Below are 26,298 nucleotides of genomic sequence, written 5' to 3'. Positions count from 1 at the left end.
AAATGGACCACAAATCTTCGTATGTATCAATTCCAAGATGTCACTGCATCTATTGGCATCATTTTTTCTCATATTTGTTTGTTTACCCTTAATGCACTCTATACAGACTTGAAAGTCTGAGAAATCAAGTGTATCAAGAATTCCTTCTGACACAAGCCTTTGAATACATTGATTTGAAATATGACCCAAACGCCTATGCCATAACATTGATGAATTTTCATTTATTAATTTTCGCTTAATGCCATAATTACTTGAATGCAAGGTTTCATTTCCATTAGTGACCTTTATGTTCAATTTATATAATTTGTCTGTTAGACTACTTGTACCAATAACATTTGAATTTAGATAAAGACTAGCCATTCCATTTCTAAATGAACAACAATATCCAAATTTGTCCAGACATGAAATAGAAATTAAATTATGTCTAAATGACGGTACTACAAAAGTCTTTTCCAAATCCAAAGTACATCCAGAGTCCAACTGTAGTCTAAAAAGACCAATAGCCTTGACTGCAACCTTGTTGCCATTTCCCACATAAATGTATCTTTTACCATCAGTTGGCATTCGGCTCCTTAGGCAACCCTGCATAGTGACACTTATGTGAGTAGTTGCACCTGTATCTATCCACTAAGTGTCAGTAGGCACTACAACTAAATTAATTTCTGAACAAACAAAGTTGAGAAGTGTACCTTTCTTTTCATGCTAAGCAGCGTATTTGGTACATGTCTTCTTCATATGACCAGCCTTTTTGCAAAAGAAACAAGTGATTTCCTTATCTTGTTTCTTCTGCACCTTCTGCTTTGATGTCTCATAAACTGCAGTTTGTTTTCCTTTATTGTCCCTCTTTCTTTTCTTATTAGCATAAAATCCTTGAGATGTGGAAGCCAAGTGAGTACTTTCTATCTTCTCTTGTTTCAATCTCTCTTCCTCTTGTACACACTGAGCAATAAGCTCATTCAAAGTCCATTTCTCTTTTTGAGTGTTGTAACTGATTTTGAATGGATTGAATTGTGTAGGTAGAGAAATCAAGACCAAGTGCACGAGTATGTCTTCCGACAACTTTAACTTTAGTGCCTTGAGTCTAGTCACAAGATTAGACATTTTCATAATATACTCCTTTATATTCTCTTTCCCTTTATACCGCATAGAGACAAGCTTACTAAGAATAGTGCTTGTCTCAACCTTTTCGTTTGCAGCGAATCAATTTGCTATCTGGTCCAAGAATGACTTGGCTTAGGTTTCCTCAGGTATTGCACCCCTTATAGTTTTTGAGCTACTGGACTATGGCTCACCCATAATTCTATTTGGTGATGTTCCCAAAAGCATATATATATATATATATATATATATATATATATATATATATATCAAACCACTAGTCCTTTATTGTAAAAGCTTAGAGAGGGCATTTATTTTACATGCATAAACCCATACGGTTTTTATTTATTTATTTGTTTTTTATTAAACTATGCCATAAAATAGGATGCATTTGAGACCCATGACTACATTTGCAGGGAACCCTGCAGCGGCGCACCAGCGTCGCACCAGCGGTGCACCAATATCACACCAGCGGCCTTGTAGTGGAGCACCAGCAGCACCAAAATGGCGCAATCCCACCAACGGCGCCAAAACGGCGCCTGAACGTTGTTGCTCAATGACGTTTCAATTAACAAACGACGCCAAGAACGACGTCTGGAGGGAATGCAAGGCGGATGTCTCCTGCAGCGGTGCACTTAGCAGCACCAAAACGGTCCAACAACGGTGCTAAAATGGCACCGAAACGATGGAAAATCGACGCTTGAACCGCATCTGGAGTGGGCCTGAAATGGCTCTCCAAATAGCACCAGGTATGGCGCCTAAACAATGCCTGAAACGAACGCCTGCAGCACCCAAAACGGCTCAGATTTATTTTGTTGTTTTCCCTGGATATTTCGTTTTTGTTTTTAAAGATTGTTTTTGGTGAAAATGGAACCGGAACCTCGCTTTGATACCAATTTTTATATATATCTTTGATCTCCATTATCACCAAAACATATGCAGGATATATTTATCAATTCATTTAGAACATACATTTATTCACATGGAATATACCCGAATCCATTTATGAATTTTGGTTGAAGATGTATGGATCTTCTAAGGCTGAGGATGGGAACCACTGTCATACATCTTCATTATCAATTCATTTAGAACATACATTTATTCACATGGAATATACCCGAATCCATTTATGAATTTTGGTTGAAGATGTATAGATCTTCTAAGGCTGAGGAGGTGAACCACCGTCATACATCTTCATTATCAATTCATTTAGAACATACATTTATTCACATGGAACATACCCAAATCCATTTATGAATTTTGGTTGAGATGTATGGATCTTCTAAGGCTGAGGAGAGGAACCACCGTCACTGGATTCTCTCTGGCAATGGGAAGCGGGAGAGATTAGGGTTCTGTTCTATTAAAAAATGTGATATTACAAAATGAATAGACCCTTGACCTTTTATACAATTCTGCTTTAGGGACCATACCCATTGGCCTATTAGGCCTCACGAGTCTAGGCCCATCATCTAAGACTCGTGATGGCGTTTGGGCTCTACACATAGGTGGCCCATACTCTTGAACGAACAGAAAACAAATATTGTAAGAGGTGAATAGCTTAGTCATGAATTATTGTTAGATATGTGAGTCCATATCTTAATAGGTAGGGGATGGAATTTGAAATCCCCGATATTTGATTGCTTAATTAAAATAATTAGACTTCTTGATTTTATAAGCTTGTCTCCTTCATCTAGTAAATTTGTTAATAAGAAAATATTAATTTCCAATACCCTTTCTACTTCAATTGGGAGATTCATTTTATATATATATATATATCTTTTTGATTCCATTTTGACTTTAATTATTTGATTTGATTTTATAAGACTTGATTTCGTAGCCTTTCAAACTTTACCACGTGTCATCTTTTGAATAATTTGTCATATGTCAATGTGTATGATTGATCACTTGTCCCATCCAAATTTTATTGAACAAGGAGTCATGATTTTAATGATCAATTTAACGGTGCTTTAATTGACTAAAATTTGTATATCTACAATTGTTTATCAAATTAGGGTTGCACTAAATTAATCCGTTTTATTTTGAAGTAATTTTTAATTAAGTGCACTTTGATGGCAAAGTAAAATCGAGAACCTCCTATTTAATAACCTAAAATAATGTAAAATGATTTTTTAAAAATTAATATCTTAAAACATTTTTCTTTATTCCAAGTATTAACATTCTTTAAAACATTTTAAAAGGTTTTAAAAATTGTTAAGTCCCATATATTCACTTTCATAACATTAAATAATAAGTTTTAAAATTTAAATTAATAAATTATACTAAATTATTAAGCCTATATTCTTAAAATTCTCTACTTTAATAAGGTAAAATTAAATAACTTAAAAATGATTTTAAATTTAAAAACAATTATGTGAATCATCATATAGTTACTTATGATTTATGCATGTAACTTTAGAGAAATATTTATTATAATAATCATGATTCAAATCACATAGACAAGACAACTAGAATATGAATTCACTTTTCCTCAAAACTTTTTTTCTTTGGATCTTTCTTCTTTTACATTATTATTATTATTAACATAATAAAAAATAATTAGAAATTCGTAATCATAAAGTATGAAATACATGAAAATGAATATAAAAATAAATTGATTATATAAATTGTATTTTTTTATTTCTATTTAGTACCATAAATATGCTTACAACAAACATATCACTGTCTGATCTTTTAATTAGAGGTTGAAAAAGATAGAAAAATCCATGCCAAAAACTATAATTATTCTCCACGATCCAATGCCTTTTACTTCGAGATATGTTTACATGCCAAAAGTAGGTAGTTTTCAAAAAGTAGCTCCAAGATATATCAGATACTGGCTTAATTGCAGTTTATTTATGCATTATAACCCTTAAAAATAAAATATTAAATAAATAATCAACTTAATACTTAACTTTATTAAATTATATTTAAGTTGAATTAATCTGTATCTACCAAAAAACAATTTAGACCTTAATATTAGTTATCTCCAATATCTCAGCTAATTCATCTAAAATATTATCATGCCCATAAAAACCAATGTAAGTTTATCCTAAAATCAACAATATAATAAAGCAATTTATATTCAGATTGTGCGACATTTCTACTAAATAAAAGAAATAGGAACAAAACTCATGATGGTGGGTTGAGCAAGGTGTCATGAAAAAGAGGAGAGCAACAAAAAAATTCATGAAAGTTGTGAGATGCTTGAAGAAACAGGAGATCATCAAATTTAATGATTAGTTTTCCACATAGAAATTTTATTGATTAACATGGATTTATTTATCATTGATCTCTATTTTTTAAAATAGGATTTGTGTTTGAAGAGTAAAATTCTCTGCTAATAATCTCTTTTCAATAATTTAAGAAGTCTTTCGTTGACCACTAATTATAAATTATGTCCACAAAGAATCATACCAACTATTAAAGACCATGTGCTAAGGTTTGTAACATCGTCTCAAAGCATCTCAATTAATTTCTTGACCAAAATCTACAACCATTTGTGTTTTATTTTTTAAAATTATAATATTTTTTCTCAAAAATCCAATTTTTTTTTCTCTCTAGGATTTAGATGATGGACCAAACCCAACATTAAAACCAATAACAAGTTGAAAAAAATTACAATAAAACTTTGAATACCCGAGAGTAATCAATTCGGTCACTTAAGCTTTGTTTTGGATAATTAACACTAATACTATCTCCGGTTTTAGAAAAATATTAAGGAATAAAAAATATTAAAAAATAATTTTCTTATCTTTAGTTTTTTATTATAAAAAAAATCAAATATAAATAAAATTACTTGAAAATTTATATGTTTTTAAAATTATTTATTTTTTTATATAAAAATTTAAAATAAGTGAAATTACTTTGAAAAGTAATATATTAATTTTAAGTTTTTTTTTTTTTTTTTACATTTTCCTCTATTTTTTTCTTTCACAATTTTTCCTCTCTTATATTTAGTTTTATGAAAATATTAAGAAAAAAATTATTTTTATTCATGGTTTTATTATAAAAAAAATCATATATAATTAAAATTAATTAGAAACTTAAATATTTTTAAATTATTTAATATTTATATAAAAAAGCTTAAAATAAATTTAAAATATTATATAAAAATAATTCATTGATTAAATTTTTTTTTTTCACTTTTTCGTTTTGCTTCTCTATTTTCTTTCATTTTTGTTTTCTTCAAATTTGATGCTAGGGTAGCTTGAACCCAAAAAAAATATTGAGACCTAAGAAAGTAAGCCGTGTTAGAATAATTCATAATTAGAACAAAATTATTAATTAATCTAAGTAGGTTGAAACACTTTTTCATTTTAATTTGTGAGATCATTCGCATCTTTTTAAATAGGACAGGAGAATTTAGAGATGCATGTTTTTTTTTTTTCTCAAATGTTTATTGGTGAGAAAATATTTTCCTTCCAATTGTTGTTATTTTGAAGATTGCACCATACTGCAACCACATTTTAGGAAGAAAATGGTAGATTTGGTTGTATATGTTTAATTGTTGATTAGAAATTCATAATTATAGGTTATGTTTGGTTTCGGAAAATATTAAGGAAAGAAAAAAAATATAAAGGAAAATGATTTTTTCATATTTGGTTGTCCTATGAAAAATATAAAAGAAAATCAAATATAATTAAAACTAATTAAAAACTTATATATTTTAAAATTATTTAATCTTTAGAGTTAAAATAAATAAAATGAGTTTGAAGTAAAAAATAAAAATAACTTATCAACTTTTAATCCATTTTTTATTTTCTTTCACTTTTTATTTTCTTCTATTTTTTTTTTATATTTGCTTTCCCTTTCATTTTCCCTCAAATTTTCTGAGAACCAAACATAGCCATAAAGTTTCAAATATATGAAAATGAATATAAAATAGATTGAATATGTATGTCAAGTTTGAGTGGTTTTAATTTAGTTATTTGTGTTAAGAAAGCAATTACACTAAAATAGAATTGTTAATAAAAAAATATTCATAAATTAGATTTTTCTCTTAGAAAGTGTATAAAAAAAATAATATAGTAGTCTTTATTTGCCTCCATTATTTTACCCCCAATATTTTATTACTCGATGTAGGGACCCCTCCCTTCGAGACACGTGGCACGCATCTTACAGTGACACATGACACGCATTATCATCCGGGTCACCCTCATCCGGATCTTCCTATAAAGCACACATGACGCGCCTTTCCCATCTGGACTACCTCAAGGAAGATCAAACGACACTTATAAACATAACATCCGGACGGCTTTACACAACACATCCGGATGATCAACATATGTCATCCGGATATAATTGTCCGGACCATTGACTGAAGTAAGCAAGTCTTACACGCTATCACAACAACCAACCATGACCCACGTCCCATCACCTGCAGAGTGAAAGGACGAGTTGAGGTGACAACAAGTCACTTGCCACGATCATTCAATATGATCACTTCCCACGATCTCTAACAGTCGCATCACCTACCATGGTTTCTAACAGCCGCCCGTAGGGTGGTGATGACCCTGCTGCCACCGAATGACATCATGACAAACATAAAATATCTTTTCACCATTAATGAGAGGAACAGTACTCCTGACACTATATATAAACCTTCATACGAAGAGGAAGGTAATCTCCTGATACCTAGTAAAAGGTCAACTTATTTATATCTCCCTCTCTAACCATGGCTAACAAAACCATCGGAGGGTGCGTCCGGATGCCTTTTGCAGGTATAACGATTGAATCAAGAACCTTTGTGGGTTGAGATCGCGTGTCCATCCATTTGGCAACTGCGTGGATCGTCAGGGACTCGAGGTATCAACACTCGATACATTTTGTAAGTATGATATTGATAAATCACTTATTTATAATTTTAATTTATGATAGATTAATTTCTATCTAAATTGAAGATTAAAAAACTCAAACCTGTTCCGAAGATTGGTTCAACCGTTTTTTAAGTCTTCTGATGGCTATAAATTATGTCGACACCGATATTTTCTCAAAATATCCCAGTCAATTTCTAGACCCAAGTCTACACGCATTTGTGTCCACGTAAAAATGATTTGATGTTTGGTCAACCATACAACCTTTTAGAATTGGACAAACCCACTCTTTAGATAAAGGACCAGGTCCAACATTAAAACCCATAACAAGTTGACAAAGATTACATTAAAACTTTGTATATATGGGAGAGTAATCAATTCGGTTACTAAAACTTTGTTTCAGACAATTATCACTGATATTATTTTTGGTTTTAGAAAAATAATAAAAAATAATTTTCTTATATTTAATTTTTTTTGTTATAAAAATATAAATAAAAATAAAATATAATTAAAATTACATGAAATTTATTTATTTTTAATTTGTTTAATTTTATATAAAAGTATAATATAAGTGAAATGAGTTTGAAGTATGATATAAAAATAATTTATTAATTTTTAATTGAATTTTTTATATTCCTTTGTTTTTTCATTTTTTTTTTAGTTTTTTTTCATTATTTCTTTCACATTTTACATTTGTTATGCTTAGTTCTATGAAAATACTAAGAAAAAAATAATTAAAGAAAAATAATTTTTCCATACTTCCTTTTATCATAAAAAAATAAAAAATGTCATATGGAAGTAAAATTAATTAAAAACTCATATATTTTTAAATTATTTAATATTTATATAAAAAGTTAAAAATAAATAAAATGAATTTAAAATATAATATAAAAATAAGTTATTAATTTTAAATTTATTTTTTATTCATTTTACTCTCAATTTTCTTTCATTTTCTTTGAAGTTTTCCAAAACCATACATAATCAAAATTTCTGAAAACCAAATATAAACTTTATAATTAAATACAACTTTTAAAATTAGTCATTGATATTATTCATAGATCTCATACATAATTTACAATTTTTTTAGATTTAATTTTAGTCACATAGTCCTAAGATTTGATTAATTAAATACACCTAATTTTTATTGGTTGAAAATTTTATCAAATATTCTCATATTTTGAGTGAAAATAAAAAATAATAATAAAAGTATTTAATAAAATTTCAAATAAATGAAAAATCCTATATATCAACCAAAATTATATGAAATTAATTTTTTTTTTCAAATGTGATGGAACAAACAAAATTCTATTTAGATATTAAAAATATAAAAATAATTTTACTTTAAATAAAACATTTTTAAATTGTTGCTACATTTGGAATCTACCAGAACTATTGTCCCACCATCTTCAATGAAAAATTCAACTAGTTGCGCTGCTCGCATCGCTCCACAATCATCCAAAACCGATTTTATTTTATTATAGCCTCTCTTTTCTAAGAAATCTCTCCACCCACGTTAATTTTGACCAGCTGCGGAAGACACCTCAGATTCCTATAAGGCAATCCATGACATCATCATCATCATCATCATCCAGGCAAGAAGGTGCTATATTCCACAGTAGAGGTCATTATTTAAGTTGTTTCAGGGGCAATCCCTTATCTCAAAGAAATCAAGATAATCATATACATTATCCTTTCTTTTTTGATGGCTTCCAAGACGTCCATTCTCTGCCTTCTCTTCTCCCTCCTTTCTCTGCTCCAACTCCACCGCTCCACTGCGCAAACCGTGGTGAAAGGGGGCTACTGGTTTCCAGCCAGCGGATTCCCTGCCTCCAGTATCAATTCCACCCTTTTCACTCATCTTTTCTGTGCATTTGCGGATCTCGATCCCAGCACCAACAAAGTCACGATTTCCTCCGAAAACGCAAATGCATTCTCCACCTTCACCACCACTGTCCAACAAAAAAACCCTTCTGTCAAAACCCTTCTTTCCATCGGTGGAGGAAGCTCTAATAAGACCCAGTACTCCTCCATGGCCACCCAAGCTAGTTCACGTAAGGCTTTCATCGATTCCTCCATAACTGTAGCAAGGTCCAATGGCTTTTCTGGTCTAGACCTCGACTGGGAGTACCCTATCACCACCACCGATATGACCAACTTCGGAACCCTCCTTACTGAATGGCGAGCTGCAGTTGCTAATGAGTCCAAAAACTCCGGCAAGGCTGCATTACTTCTAACCGCAGCAGTTTATTATGCATCGAAAATCGAGAGATTGAGTTATCCTGTTAGCTCAATTTCAGCGAGTTTGGACTGGATCAACGCTATGGCCTACGACTTCTATGGACCCGGTTGGTCTCAGGTAACCCGTTTGCCGGCTCAATTGTACGATCCGGGGAGTCAGTATAATGGCAATTATGGGATCGTAGATTGGATTCAGGCAGGTCTGTCCGCCAAGAAGATAGTACTGGGATTTCCCTTCTATGGGTATGCATGGAGACTGGTGAATGCTAATAATCATGGTCTTTTCGCTGCCACGAGCGGAGCAGCTACGGCGGGAGATGGTTCGATGGGTTACAACCAGATCAGGCAGGTCATAGCGAATGGAGCTACGAAAGTGTACAACTCAACCTATGTGGGGGACTACTGCTATGTTAATACAACTTGGATAGGTTATGATGATACTCCAAGTATTTCCACCAAGGTTTCGTATGCTAAGGGAAAGGGGTTGCTCGGTTACTTCGCATGGCACGTTGGAGTGGATTACAACTGGGTCCTTTCTCAAACTGGTAAGTATATTTATTATTTATAAATATCATATTATTTTGTTTTTCTTTCAAATTACAATTCGTTGACTATTTCATAGCTAAGGCACCTGCTCAAATTCATTTGTCAATAAATGCCAAATGTCAGTGTGTTCTAATGCTGGGTTTTATTGTTTTTGCAGCGTCACAGACGTGGGGCTCATAAGCTTGAAGCATGGGATCCAAGAAATGCGGAAGTATGAGATTATTCAAAATGAAACAATAACAACAAAAACAACTTTATGAAATGTTTTGTACTATGTAGCATGATAAATAATGAATAATCTCATTAATTTCTACTGATATTTGGATGTTGGATGATGCTCATATTTATTTTCAATTCATTCCCTAAATGTGATACCAACATGAATTAATTAATTCTAAACTACTTGTTAGATAGAACTAAATCCAAGCAGGTAAAGGATCAACTTAATCGTATGAACCACCTCCGTATCTATACCTTGAGAAACAAGATCCTATGGATACACAAAAATTCATAGTAATTTATTTTATTAAATCTCAATCAATTTTATAATGTTTTTTTAATAATTAAATTGAAGAAAATAACAACACTTTACAAATTCAACATTTTGTAAAATATGCTAAAAGATGAGCTCAAATGCATGAAGTTCCATTTTGTAAAATATAGATTAAAAAGTCAAGTATAATTAATGTTTCCCGGGTGAACAAATCAACCTAGGACATGGACTTTTTATTTGTTTAATATCACGATGAGAGAGAAGTAGGTATAGGGAATTAAATCGAATTCCCAACTTGTGAGAAACAAAAAATAGAGAAAATACATGCAAAAAAAAAAAAAAAACAATTACACGCACAAGACAATATTTACATGGTTCGATAATTTGCCTATGTCCACGGAGTTGCAGGGATATCACTATTATCAGGGAAGAATATAGAGTACAACCTCGGCGGCTATAATATTTTCTCTCTATATATAATACGGCAACCACACCACACTAAAAAACCCTAATTACAAAAGGTGGTTCCTCAATGGGTTAAACGGGCCCAATAAGCCTCAGTAAATCTCCCATTAAAAAGCCATGCAATATTATTTAGGTTGGGTTGCCAAACCGGATCAAACAAAACTAGACTCCACAAAGCCCAACAAATCTCTCACTTGAAGACTAGTTCAATCACCAACATCAAACCGCTATCCTCCAAGAAACAATCCCTCATCCCTGCAACTCATCCTCCTGTCCTCAAGCTAGAAGACTAATTGAAGTTGCGCTCAGCTTCAACTTCTCAATAGTGACATCCTTAGTCAACATGTTTGCCGGGTTCTTAGATCCACAAATCTTCTCAAGTATTACCAGTTTATCTTCAACAAGGTAACGGATAAAGTAGTATTTTGTTTGTATATGCTTCGACTCTGAATGAAAAGCTGAATTTTTGGTAAGAAAAATTGCACTCTGACTATCACTGTGTAGAATGCCCTCATTCTGCTAGAACCCTTTAACAACTAATCTAGCCTTGTGACGTTTGCTACCATCATGCTCATTCTTTATTCTGTATACCCACTTGTTGTGCAAAACCTTCTTTCCTATTGGCAATTCAGTTAGTTTCTATGTCTGATTCCCCAACAAAGAATCCATCTCATCCTTCATGGCTAACTCCCACTTGCTTGAATTCTCATTTTGCAAGGCTTCATCATAATACTCTGGCTCACCACTATTAGTCAACAGGAGATAATTTAAAACAGGTGAATAACGCTGTGGAGGTCTAATGTTCCTAGAAGATCTGCGAACTTCAGCTACAGGTGTACTTAGATCTACTTGTGAATTTACATTCTCCTTATCTTCTTCACCCCCTTTTTGAACAGTACTTTAAGTCAATTCATCAAAGTTGACAAACTCAGATTTCTTTTAATCTATCTTTGTAACATTTGACACTACAGTTGACCTGTCCTTGTACATAACTTGTTCATTAAATATCACATTTCTACTTTTGATGATTTTCCTGTTTTGTTCATCCCAAAACTTATAGCCAAATTTCTCATCACCATAGCCAATGAAAAAACATATTTTTTACTTTGCATCAAGTTTACTACGAGCATCAGAATCAATATGAACATAAGAAACACAACCAAAAGCTTTTAAATGTGAAAACTTCACCTCTTTACCGCTCCAAACCTCCTCAGGAAGTCTGAACTCCATGGGAACTGATGGTCCTCGGTTTATCAGGTAAGCTGCAGTGCTAACAGCATCAGCCCAAAAAGTTTTTGGTAGTCCAGCATGCAACCTCATACTTCTAGCACGCTCATTGAGAGTTCTATTCATGCGCTCAGCCACACCATTCTGTTGTGGTGTTCCAGGAATAGTCTTCTCCATTGTAATTCCCTATGCAGCACAATACTTACTGAACCCTCCATCTATGTACTCTTCTCCATTATCTGACCTCAAACATTTTACTTTCAAACCTGTTTTGGTATCAACCATGGCCTTCCATTTCTTAAAAGTTTCAAATACATCATATTTAAAATAAACCCATACTTTTCTGCTTGAGTCATCAATAAAAGTGATGTAGTTCCAATTTTTCAGCCTTCGGTGTCCTGCCAGTTTTCAAGAAGCTCACCTTTTTTTTGCTTTCCTAAGATGCAACTTTCACACATGTCAAAATCAATGGACTTCAATTCTGATAGTTTTCCTTTTGAAAATAGCATCTCCATCCATTTCTCACTCATGTGACCAAGTCTGCGGTGCCATAGGCTTGTATCAATACTTACATCAGAAACTGCAATTGTGTCTCTTGGACATGAGGTCATATACAGAGTACCAGTCTTCTTTCCACGAGCCAATACCCTAGCCCCCTTTGTAACCTTCCAAGTACCACCAACAAATAGTATTGCATGTCCTTCATCATCAAGTTGTCCAACAAAAATCAGATTTCTCCTCAGGTTAGGAATATGTCGAACCTTCTCCAGTAACCAAATAGATCCATTGGGCAACGATATCTGGACGTCTCCCAAACCCACAACATCCAAGGCTAAATCATAAGCCAAATACACCTTACCAAAATCACCTGCAACATAATTCTGTATGATTTCTCGGTGTGAAGTGGTATGAAACGAAGCTCTTGAATCCAAAACCCAATCATCAAGTGGACTGTCTACTGCAAGAAGTAATGCATCTTGTACATCTTCTGTTACAGCATTAGCAGAATCATCTTGATTCTTCTTCTTAGGACTTTTGCATTATCTTTTAAAGTGACCTGTTTTCCCACAATTCCAGCATTGTACTTGTTGGCTTGATCTAGATTTGCTTATGTTCCAATTAGAATTTCTAGATTTTGATCTACCCCGGTTTGAATTTTTGTTATTACCTCTGCCTCTTGTCTTAAGGTTTAGAGCAGAACCAGATCCTGAGGTTTCGCCTGCATCTCTTCGGCGAATCTCCTCAACCAGAATTAAATCTTGTATATCATTGTACTTGAGCTTTTCCTTTCCCGTAGAATTGCTTACTGCCATCCTCATTGCCTCCTAACTGTTTGACAAAGAAGCCAAGACGATCAGAGCATGAATCTCATCATCAAAATCAATTTCTACAAACGACAATTGATTTGTGATTGTATTAAGTTCATTCAAATGTTGTGTTACTGATGCTTTCTCTTCCATCTTCAAATTGAACAATTTCTTCATCAGATGCACCTTATTGTTTGCGGACGACGACTTTTCATACATACCGGACAAAGCCTTCATCAGATCTGCTGTGGTCTTCTCCTTTACAACATTGTGTGCAACAGACTTAAACATAGTTAACCTAATAACTCTTAGAACCTGTCTGTCAAGAAGCATCCATTCCTCAACCTTCATACTTTTAAGTTTTGTCCCCAAAAGAGGCAAATGCAATTTCCTCCCATAGAGATAATCTTCAATCTGCATCCTCCAATACGCAAAGTCTGTGCCATCGAACTTTTCTATTCCAGACGCCTTTCCTACTTCCTCTGCCATTGCTCCCACTCAAACCTAACCCTAGGCTCTGATACCAATTGTAGGGAATTAAACTGAATTCCCAACCTGTGAGAAACAAAAAATAGAGAAAACACACTCCAAAGAAATACAATCACACGCACAAGACAATATTTACGTGGTTCGGCAATTTGCCTACGTCCACGGAGTTGTAGGGATATTACTATTATCAGGAAATAATACAGAGTACAACCTCGACGACTACAATATTTTCTCTCTATATATAACACGACAACCACACCACACTAAAAAACCCTAATTACAAAAGGTGGTTCCTCAATGGGCTAAACGAGGCCAACAAGCCTCAGTAAATCTTCCATTAAAAAGCCATGCAATATTATTCGGGTTGAGTCACCAAATTAGATCAAACAAAACTAGACTCCACAAAGCCCAACAGTAGGAAATACGTGAAGCATTTTAGTATTTCTTAATAATAAAAATATGTTGCCATATATCACTACCTGCCATTTTTCTCTCTCTCTCTCTCTCTTTTGGGCAAACCCGGTAATTTAATCAGTTCCCTCTAGCCAAACACATCCTAGCTAGAGAGTATCGTTGAAGAATAATTTAGCCAAGAAAAAAAGAATCTCAATTGGCAACAAGTTAGCATGGTTATTCATCCACATGGAATATAATATCTCTAAGTTGAAGTTAAGACATGAGATATACATACTATATGAATTATAAATTTATTCTTTTCATCCACTTTCTTTATTTTTTTTTATAATTTTTTTATGTTACTCAATTTTTAAAACAAAAATTTCAAATTTTTAAAAAAAAATCAATTCAATTGTTTTTCAAAAAAATAGGGTGTGAACAACCTAAAATAGTTTTAATATATAGTGTCGGTACACGACCAACAATGTCCCATTCGACTAGCCTTGCCTGAGTGAATGGTGAATGCACTTATTACAAGAAGTGTTTGGATGGTTTTTCTGGACACGTCCCTTTGAATCTTAAGTTAGTCTAGGGAAGAGACGAACAAAAATTTGTGTACTTAGATTCCGATGTTTGATAACTATTTATCTTAGCCAATTTGTAACGTTTTTCATGTGCCTTTGTCTTTAATGCCAATAATTGGCTTGTGCATAGTGGTTTCTGTGCTTTAAAATTAGATATTTATACTCATGAATAGCCTTAATGTAACGGTTACAACATTCAAAATTGTAGTATTTAATGTTAGCTAGATAACAAAAGATGATATCTAGATAGTATTTCGTCCTTTAGCTTCTTAGACGAGTAAGGACACACACCACGGAAAAGGGCCCATGCTACACGAATGCAAGGATCCCACATATAGTATTATTTAATACAATATTTAATACATAATATTTTTTATATATAATAATAATAATAATAATAAATTTATTATTTTTTAGTATTTTCATCATGAATATTATTAATAAAGAAATAAAGATTAATTACTATATTATAAAATGTATTAATGATTTGTAAATGATATTAAACAAGAGAGATTTCATTTTTTTAATAGCAAACTTTAAGGTGTGATATATTTTTTATTCATTTTATAAATAAAATATGAGCATGGTATATACATACCTTATGGATATAATATTCTAAGTTATAATTTCCATCCAATATAAGAACGAGGGTATCATGCCATTTCCTATTCTATCAATCAAACATAAACTATATATAATTATTAAATTAACTTAATTACTTAATATAACTTAATAATCTTATTTAAATTTATTTAAAAACTTTTAGATAATTTTAAAAACCAATTACACTATCTCAATTTTTATACAATTTGAATGAGAAATAAATCTAATATAATTATAAAAAAAAAAACTGTCATTAAGAAAAAAAAAGATATAACTAAAATAAGTTTTATTTTGACCATTTTTTCTCTTATCTCTCAGATAAAAAAATTTCTTATGAAAAGAGAAACTAAACAATATATAAATTGTTTAGATTTAAAATAAAAGATAGAACCAAATACAATTATTGAGTTCTTCAAACATCTCATATTTCTCTACTTCTTATATCTATACCCTATCACGATCCCTTTTAATCTACTAGGTATCTCTCATTTTTCCTTACATTTCTATCCATCTTGTATAGTCTTTATAGGCTCATCCCCATTTCATAACTTTTTTTTCCTCATAACCTAAAATATTGATAAAAATATTTCTAATAATTTTCCTTATTCCATAACGAAATATGATCTTACAATGATATATCAATCTAGGAAATATCCTACAATATTCTTTATAAAAATGATAACTCGGGATACTTCCCAACAGTCAGAACTTCGTCACCAATGGAGAGAAGGGTTTTGACAAAAGGGTTCTTTTGTTGGACAATTCTGGTAAAGTTGGAGAATGCATTTCTGTCTTTAGGGACAACTATAAGTTGATTGGTATTGGGATTGAGATAGGCAAATGCGCAGAAAAATGAGTGAAAAGGGTTGAATTGATACTATCCAAAGGAAATCCGTTGTCTGGAAACCAGTAGGTGGCCTTCACAACGCTTTGTGCAATGGGACCGTGGAGATGGAGTAGGGAAAGAAGGAAGAAGAGAAGGCAAAAACTAGTGTTGAAAGCCATTGAAGAGAATAGGCAAAACAGATTATTGACTTTCTTTTATCAGAAGCATGTCGCACCTGATCTACAACTCATATGATAAGCTTTGTGGTTGTTTTAGCTGATTTGTGGAGTGATGCAAGTAGGGAACTTGTCGAAATTTTAATGTGAAAATATTTAGGAGAAGATATCGTCTCAATTCAATAGTACTTCAAATAAGTAAACCAATTGATTTCTCTCCCAATTATTAAAAATTAAGATAAGTTTTTCTATACTTATTCACTACAAGAAAAAATAGAAATAATGACGTTTTTTAAGTGTCAAGAAAGATAAAATATGACGCTTCCGTTAAGCGTCCTCTTCTACCCTGTGATTATATATTTTCGTCTACAATGACACTTCTAAGAAGCGTCATCTTTGATTAATATTTCAATGACGTTTTTAAAAGTGTCATATTTGAATGAAGTTAACAATGACACTGATAAAAAACGCCAATGTTGGACATTTTCTATTGAAATCATTTTTACAAAATTGTCAACCTTGACACTTGTATGAGTGTCATCTCTTTGATTCGTGTTAATAATGACACTTCTACTAGTGTCATATTTGGTTCATGTTAACAATGACACTTATAAAAGCGTCATCTGTGAACATTTTCTATTAAAAATAATATTTATATCCTATTATTAAAATAATGAATTTCTTATGCAAATAAGTAAAAGCAAAAAACAATTACAAGCCATAAAATTAAATTGAATTTTACTAAATAAAATATCCTCAAACATTGATATACAACAACTTAGTTCAAACAATTAATGTAATTATTTATATATATACTAATTACATAAAAATTTATTAATTACATAAAAATATTTCAACAATCTAATGATCAAATATTAGTGCAAAGACTATTAAGATAAACTATAATTTACAAAAACATAGTTCATCCTTTTCACGAGTTCATTGATATAATCCTCTTGGTTTTTGACATCATCTCCTTTAATATAACAATTCCTCTTTTTTTAGCAAACCAAACTCCTTTGCAACCTCTAAACAAAAAGAGGCTAAATTGTACATGCAACAACCAATAAGTATATCAAAAATTAATTTTGATTATTCAAGTTTGCTCCTCACCTTGAATTCCCTTAGCCTCTCACATGCTAGAACGAATGGAAGACGTTTAGGGGTCACGTTCCTTGAAGTAATAAAGGATTAAAATAGGGTTGTGTTCCTTTGAGTTCATTACAAGGAAAAAATAATTTATATTATGAAGAGTTTTAGCTAAATCTAACTTAATGATAAAATTCAAAATTTAATAATTTTTTTTTACATAATCACATTGTTAAATTCCCAAAAAAAAAAATCATATATAAGATTTGAGGATTGATTCATAACTAAGTTTGGATTTGACTTATAATAAAATTAATAAAAATAAGAATCAACCAAAAATTCATTCTTAGAAATCAATACCCACTTGTAATAAGTATCTTTAGATATTGAAGCAAATGAAAAATCAATGAATTAATTTATCCCAAAAGCAATGTCAATGAACTTGAATTCTAACTTATTCTATTGTTGATCTATTGATATATAGTTGATGAACTAGTGATTCATCATAAAAGGAAAACTTGTAGACCAATAGGTCCCTAGCTCGTAGATATACATGAATATCATTCAACTAGTAGGCTTACTTGCATATTCCTAATAAGCAACATGAAAAGCACCAAATCCATGAATTGTAACGATAATAATTTTTAGCTTCACAAGAAAGAAAACCAAAGTTAAACAAAGTTAGTTTCTTTCTAAAATAAAATATAACAAATTATTCTAATGTAGGTGAAAGACTATCCATCATCAACTCTATGAGATAGTTTCAATTTTTTCCACTCATAAGAATGAAACATGAAAAAAGAAACAAAAATACTTTAAAGCCACGTGACTACCTCCTACTCCTACTCCTGCTCCTAGTTGTCATAGAGAATGATAATCTTTTTTCCTACATCACTAGTAGCAAGCCACTTTGTCTAATTACTATATGTCAATGTACTAGAACAATCATGAATTATATTATTAAAAAGCATTAATATTTGGATTCTTTGTTTTTTTTTATTAGAAATAAATATTTTTATAAAGATGGAATGTTTTTTAGTATCATAATGCTGAAGTTATTATTGCTAAGAACATTATTGATCTAATAGCCCCAAATGCAACAAACATGCACTATACAGACATTCAACCCCTACATTACGTCTTGTATTAGGGATTCAAAAATTAAAAGATTGCAAATTTTCATCTAAACTATCTAACTTTTTAAACAACTTTTGTTATTTTTTAATGAAAAGTTCAAATCATTGTTAATCTAACCAAAAGAGCACAAATATTGTAACGCCCAAGTTTTTTTAGGGGATATTTAGGAAAGTATTAACAATAATTAAATTAATTAATTAATCAATTTAACAAAATTGAAAGAGGGGTAAAAATGTAATTTTATAAATAAATACCCTAGGTATAAATTAAATTTTTTTTTCTTTCCGTTCTTTTTTAAATAGCGTTCTTGTTCACAGAATTCCAGAGAACGTAAGGTTGGAGTCATATTTTAGGATTTGAAGAACAGATCTCTATAGGTAAGATTTTAACCCCTAGATTAATATTTTAGATTCATTAGTTAATTTCAAACACATTAGATATTTTTTTGGAAAACCCAAATCTAGATTAGGATTAGTTTTTTTTTTTTTAATTCGTTTTAATATCAAAATAGTGAAAAATTTGAGATTTTGATTTATTGTTGGAAATTGGGAAATCTTAAGTTTTTAGATGAAAAAAAAATTCTTTGGAAGATTTCGATTTAGGCTAGGGCTAATTTATTTTTTTTAAAAAAAGAGTAAATAAATATATTGTTAATTGTGGCTTAAGGGATTAGAAAAAAAAAAAAAAAAAAAAAAGAATGCGTGTGCACTGGTTGCATACGTGTGGGAACTATGCATCCACTCTTTATAGCATGATGTGAGGATTTTACGGGTGAAATCTAGTCGGTGATTTTCACATACTCTATTATTAGACTTAGCCATTGGGACCTGTGCTACCACTTTTTGTAGCATTATGTAAGGATTTCATGGTTGAAATCTAATTGGTGGACTTTCACATACTCTATTATTAGACTTTGATGGATACTTGGGTATGTAATATTTAATAGTAGCAGGACTCCGTATTATTAAACTTTGATGGGTATTTGAGTATTGTATTATTTAATAACAATAGGGCTTTGTGTTATTAGACTTTGATGGATACTATATTATTTAATAAAAAAAGATGTATACGGATGGTATTGGGGTGGTTAATATATATATATATATCATTATATTAGAGTTGTTGTGTATAGGCTATGTTTGGTGAAAAAAAAAACTTGAAAGTGAGAAAATATAATTTATAAATAAAAGAAAGTAAAGTTTTTGGTATTATAATTATATTAATGATGAGTGTAAGTTAACAAATAGTATAGAATTTAATTAGTGAAATAAATTACAATTTAATTAAATTATGTTGTGTCTCAAGAAATAAATTGAAATTAAAATTTAAGTTTTATATGAATTAGAAATTTATAAAATTTTCTAAAATAGGAATAGATTAAATTATCTTTCATAATTAAAAAAACATTAATTTGAATACCTAAAATTTTAGGATTGTCAAATCTATAATTTTAGATAAATATTAATGATTATTTTTCTTATATTTTGTTAGGTAGAGAGTAGATTTTCAGGATTATTTTTCTCCAAAGTTTTTGAGGACTTCTTTTGAGGTAAGGGAAATTAATGCAATTGTTTTTTTTAGAAACAATTTTTTATATACATCATTTTGAAACGTTTTGAGTTATTATTCGTTTTATGCATAGATCAAATATGTTTTGCATGAAAAGTATGTTGAACCTTACATTTTGTTTATAACAGAGAAATGTGAAGATATTATGTTTTACAAATTTGAATAATTGAAATAAGTGTTTGACTCTGGTTTGTTTGACCCTTGTCAACGGGATATAATAGTTCACTTTTGACTTTTTGGCATTTGTCAATGGGATATAATAGTTGACCTTTACATTTCTTAGTGGGGAATGTAACTGATTTGGACCCCAGTTTCTAGGGGTTTGGTTAGAGGTTACTAGTACTAATAGTGTTTGGTTCCGTCCACCTTAAAGGAACAATTTGAGGCTAGCCACCTATTTGAAAAGTCTCACCTAACTGGGCACCATTTGATGTTTGATGACCAGAGTAAATAAATAATTTGAATGTTTTGATTGAATTTGATATGAAAATGTTTGAATCAGAAATGAAAGTGTACAGTTAAAAGTTTTGAATGTATTGGCAAAACTGACTCAAAGGTTTATGAAAATAATTAGTTATAATATCTCCTATTTTGCAAGTGAACTTGAAATATTTTATCCATGGATTGCATTAATGTTCCTTATTGGGTTTTGAGTTCATTCCTATTTGTTGATAATTTTTCAGGTACCCTTAGTTTGAGCAAGGAGTGATGGCTAGGTCGGGGAATGGTCATCATTGGGATTTTTCTTAGGATGTTATTTTTGGACATTGTTAGCTTATAAGTTTATGTTCATTTGGATTATTTGGTTTTTGGAAGCTATTTAGATTTGAACTTACAAATTTTTATAATAGTTTGAAGTTGAGATTTGAAGATTATGAAAATTTGTTAGCACTTGATTTTTTTGAGTTTGCAATCTATTTGGATAATGGATTTTGGTTGATGGATGCTTACTTTTAAAGTTAAGTTTGAAGATTTTAGAATTTTGTTCCGCTACCTTGAACAGGTGATTGGAGCCAAAATATGTGCTCTAATGGCACATATTCGATATGATTTGTACACCAAAGGACATTCAAATCACCCAACTTGACCTAAATCAATGCTAAGGCCCTAGCCATGAGTTTAATCTATACTTTGGAGATTTATCTCAGGTTCAAGGGAAGAAAATTGTGCAAATTGAATGACTTTAAATTTTGAAAGATCAAGAAATGGCTAAATAAGGAAATAAGTGAGTCAAGACTCATTGAATGTAAGGAAAGGCAAAACAAGGATATCATGAGGTTGGAGGATGATTAATGACCATTATGGAGTAAGAAAGAAGGCAAGAAAGCATGGGAAATGAGGCATGAAGCAAGATTTAGCTGCATGGAAATTTAGAACTCAAAAATCTGATGGCGTTATATACTCTGACTTTGAGGACAAATTTGGAGCACTTTCTGGAGTCCATTATATACATACTATATATCGTTTTGAATCTTGGGAAGTCAGGAGTCCAATGCTTTAAACGGTTTTCAAATTAGAGTTACAATGAAGAAGTTATGGCCATTTGAAGAAAACTACACCAAGCTGGAGGGTCATTTCGAAATGATTTTGAAATTCAACTTATGATTTCGAAATTCAACTTATGAATTCGAAATCCACTTCGAAATGACACCAATTTCGAATTCACCCACTGCCACTTTGATGTTCCGCCTCCTCTACTTCGGGAATTGCATCTAAAGCACTCCATTCGCACTAGGTGGACCTCACACGACTAGAAATCACCATTTTATTATTTTTTAATCATTTTTAGGAAATTATTTTGTAATAAGTGGCCAATGAGAGTGTGCCACATGTTAGGTAATTGAGGATATTATATAAACTCTCTCAATTCTAGGTTTTAGGAATCTTGGATTTTTTTCTAGAGAGTTTGACATTGAAGGAGGAAGAAGACGAGAACTTTGGTTTGTTTTCTTTTTCTTCTTTATTGAATATATTGTTTTTAGTTTCTTTTGATTCAAATTATGGATTTTTACCCTATTATGGATTGTGAATGTGACATCACCCCCATGAGAGGCTAAGAGCCAACTTGGGGCTTGAAACATGAAAACCTAAGGACTAGGAAACCTATAGGGACAATGGGTAAATTATTATAACAATGAGATTAATTATTGGTTGAGTGACAATTTATCATTTTTTTTATCCTATCCTTGTGAGTTCGTTTAGGGAATGATACGGTAGGTTATTACTTGATACTAGTGATCCTTGGTAATTCTTGATCATTAGTTATACTCATCTTACCTACCGTTATTTGCCCCTAAACAAAGCTATAAGGAGTAGGAATGGTTAAAAAACCAAATCTTAAATTGATAATCAATCTCATTCATTTGATGGTTTTAGGAATCTGTTTTAAAAAGAAAAAATTAGGTTTCGGATGCAATTTTGAGTTATAGAACTCAACTTGATCGCGAGTGGCCAAAGATCCCAAAACCTTAAGATCATATTACTTAAAATACCTTTGTTTTCTCTAATTTCTATATCCTAGGTTGGATTGTGGAAAACCCCAAACTTGAATCAATTGAATTTAAAATCAATATTCATTTTTTTCTTATTAATTTAACTTCTTTTACTTAGTTTCACATTATTCACATATTGTTTTTCACTTAAGGATTTAAACAAAAACAATTCATTTATTCTAGTATTGACAATTTTCATAAGTCAGTCCTTGAGAACGATACCCGGAATACTACAAAAGTCGTAGTGACTCTTTCTCTAGTTTTTCTTGACCAGAGTTACTACATAAAAAGGCAAAGTATTTTGGTACAATAGAGAAATTTCGGTCAACAAGTATTTAGTAATTGGTTATTTCCAGTTACAATATGATTGTTTGGGTTAGAATATACTTTAAGCCTTCGGGTTTGAGGTGTGAAATGATCGTCACGCCCTTGGAGTGGGTCTTGGGGCATGACAAATATACCATAGAATGATAATATTTTTCTATTTGTAGAACTTAAAGGAATTTAATAATCACATTAGTCAACAAATGGAATCACCATTATTTATGGTCTGAAAAGTATTATGATATTTAATCATATTTTATAGCCTAATAATAAATTATAGATGATGCATTGATAAATGCTTGCAATTTAAGAATTTAAGAGTAGAATTCAAGAATGCAACGTACTTTGTTCTACATCAAGATACCATAAAATAGTAGAATTTAAGAATTTCAGTTGTTATAAATTTGCTATATTCACAATGTGTTATTATTCTGTATATGACATTTATATTTACAAGTAAAACCAATCAAATTAAAATTTTAAAATTAGTTTTGTGAAAATGACTCACAAGACCTAGAATTTATTAATAGCTTATAAATAAGGCATTTGTAATGCTTTTAGCATATAATAAAAGTTGGATGACTTTGTACCGAGGACAATTTGTTCCTATTGCAACAGTTCTTTTGTTGAGTCAAGCGCATCAAGAGGATGTCAACTTTTTTTTCATCAATGCATGCTGAATTTATCTGTGTTTTGTAATTGTAGGTGATAGACATGTTGATCATATCACGAAGCTATAAACATGGCAATGTCCTTGTTTATTGTGGGAAAATACCAATACTCTAAAATCTTCTTATAATTAAATACTTATTGAGTGTACTGTGGTATTTAATTTAATAGTGTAAAGATAAATATGATGTTATAGTAAAAGCAAGGTTAAAAAATTGAAAGAATTTATGAGCACCCCCAAAAATACTTCATCTACTCAAGGTCAAACAATTGCTTTATTAGTTCTCCTATTATATACTTATATTAATTCAATAAATTTGAATGAATGGAAAGTCATTACTTTTCAAATTATTTAATAAAATTATAAATTAAAATTTTAATATTATAAAATATTTTGGGCTGTAAAATTTTTACCATGAATTTAAGTTTGTCAATTATGTCAATGTTTCAACTTTATGCAATGTCATGGCCCTAAGGCCTAAATCGAGTTTGAATATTCTATTGTCCAAACAAAGTTGATTTTTCTATAATTGGGAACCTTTGCCTTCTATTTAATAAAATGATGAATATTAAAGAAATTTAAAAAAATGATTACACTTAAATTTACATTATTTTTTCTTTATCTCATTATAATTAAAAACTAATAAAAATATGAAATTTTAATGACAATACATTCAAATGCCTAAAGAAAATAAATAAAAATAATTATTACTTGATTCATTATTAATTTATTATAGAGCTTCTAATATTTTTCTTCTATAAATTCTAAAAGTTTGAGGGTAATCAATTTAATTATTAATTATTGAAATTAGTTGATTTTTCTATAATTAGGATCCTTTGTCTTTTATTTAAGAAACTATAAAAATCAAAAATCAAAAATCAAAAGGCATTTTGAGATGGCATATGAGGATTAGATTTTAGTTTTCTAGTCCCTATAGTATACCAACAAGCTTGGTTTTATTAATACTTGAGACATGGTAGATGATGATTAGATTTTCATGTGTGAGCAAGTTAGTGGTCTGCATGTTGATGATGAAGTATTTTTATTGGAAAAATCACCAAATTAATAAGATAATCATAAAAGTCACAACCATAGGTGTGAAAATTCAAGGAAGTTCCATGCTAACAACTAAACCTTTTAGGATAACATAGCAAAAAGGTCCAGAAATGATAATTGTGAAATCACTAGAAATAGGAGAAAGAATCTATAGAGCTAATATGAAAAGCGATAATAGTGAATGAGTATGAGTTGATTTTTTAGGTGAAAATTTTCATACATTTGGAGATAAATTGTCAATTTGTCAACCACCTTCAATTTGATAGAGTATCATATATAATTGTCAATTTTCTAGCCAAGTTAGAGTTTCTTAGAGGGTGTTTTACATTTCTACATGGATGGTGGAACAAAAATAAAGTTTTTAAAAAAGTGGTAGAGTATATGCTAGTGGATGCACTGTGGAACTAAAATCATAAAATAAGCAAAAAAATTCAGCTTTACAACTAAAATTCTCATACAATTAAAATTCTCAAAATCTAGAAGAAGTACAATAAAACACACACACACACACACCAAAAATTAGAAGAAAAAAAAAGTTTGAAAGCAAGGGGAAAATGAAAAAGGAAGATGATTACCCCTCCATTTACCATAGCAGTGGCCATGATAGCAGCAACTTCCATCACCATGATAGAAGATTCCACATAAAGCACAAGAATTTAAGCAACTTGTTTTACTGTTTCAAAAAATTGTTCTTAACATATCAGTTTTTCCATCATTATTAATAAAATAAAACTAGGGCACTACTCAAGAGCATAAAGAATTAGCCTTTTTCTCCTCCAACCTGTTTGGACCAAAGATCTAGAGCCTAGTTTCCCCTTCCTCTATTGCCAAACAACTTGAATTAAAGCAACAACATGAGCTGATTTTCTAAGCAGCTAGAGAGTTTTTCAAAGGAAAGATGCTCTTTTATCACCATCAACTTTCTATACTGCAATTTGAGCAGCCTTTTCAACTACAATATTAGTAGAAACAGAGTCCATCACATTCTCATTGGACTTAAAGAACAAAGATGACTTGTTAAATGTGCTTCTGCCAAATACCCAACAATCCCTTTAAGGAAGTTTTATTGAAGATCCAAGCCCCAATTCCATTACAGCCACCTTTCCTCAAGTGAACTAAAAGGACCCCCACATGGCAGAGGACATTAGAGCCTAGTAAAACTATCTGGTAGCTCAACACAAACGAGAAATATGTATTGGGCAGCCCGATTGCCGTCCAAAACTTGTTGTCGTATACAACAGAGTACACTAGGGTGGCCAACATGATTTCCACTAATTGGAATGACTGTGAGAATTCAAGCCATAGAAATGACATGCATATCAGCATTAAGTTCTTGAAAATGTTGAGTAAACCCAACTTACGATGTCCTAATATGGTGAAGTATGTACGGAACACGTGGAGGAAGCGAGAGAGGTAGTAGGTATATGACCAGAAAAAGGCCCGCCCCGATGGTCGTGTTCCCAAAGGGAAGCACAACAACCATTGTAATGAGGTCTTAGACCTCCGCTAGAACCACCGGGTGTCCCAGATCTCAGCGGCGACAAAGAAAAGGGTCCCGGTGAAGATGACGGCGGGAATGGGGCCCAGAGCACGGGTTTGCCAAAAATTTGAATGCACTTTCACAGTGGAATGGTGAGTACACTTTGCAATAGGTAATTCCAACTGAGAAATTGAAATCTGTAAGAATGGTGCAAGGAAGA

At 31.3% G+C, this 26,298-nt stretch overlaps 1 protein-coding gene across 1 annotated transcript; it reads left to right on the top strand.

Annotated features, from left to right (window-relative positions):
* Positions 1-8,554: 8,554 nt before the first annotated feature.
* Positions 8,555-10,012, top strand: LOC100261874 (class V chitinase). Its single transcript, XM_002271807.5, has 2 exons — positions 8,555-9,694; positions 9,853-10,012. The coding sequence occupies exons 1-2, from the start codon at positions 8,614-8,616 to the stop codon at positions 9,873-9,875; spliced, it is 1,104 nt and encodes a 367-aa protein (XP_002271843.3). The 5' UTR covers positions 8,555-8,613; the 3' UTR covers positions 9,876-10,012.
* Positions 10,013-26,298: the final 16,286 nt, after the last annotated feature.

The sequence above is a fragment of the Vitis vinifera genome, chromosome 11 (assembly GCF_030704535.1).
Source record: "Vitis vinifera cultivar Pinot Noir 40024 chromosome 11, ASM3070453v1".
NCBI classification, from domain to species: Eukaryota; Viridiplantae; Streptophyta; class Magnoliopsida; order Vitales; family Vitaceae; genus Vitis; species Vitis vinifera.
The sequence above is the reverse complement of the archived record's forward strand: the minus strand, read 5'-3'. Positions and strand labels throughout refer to the sequence as shown.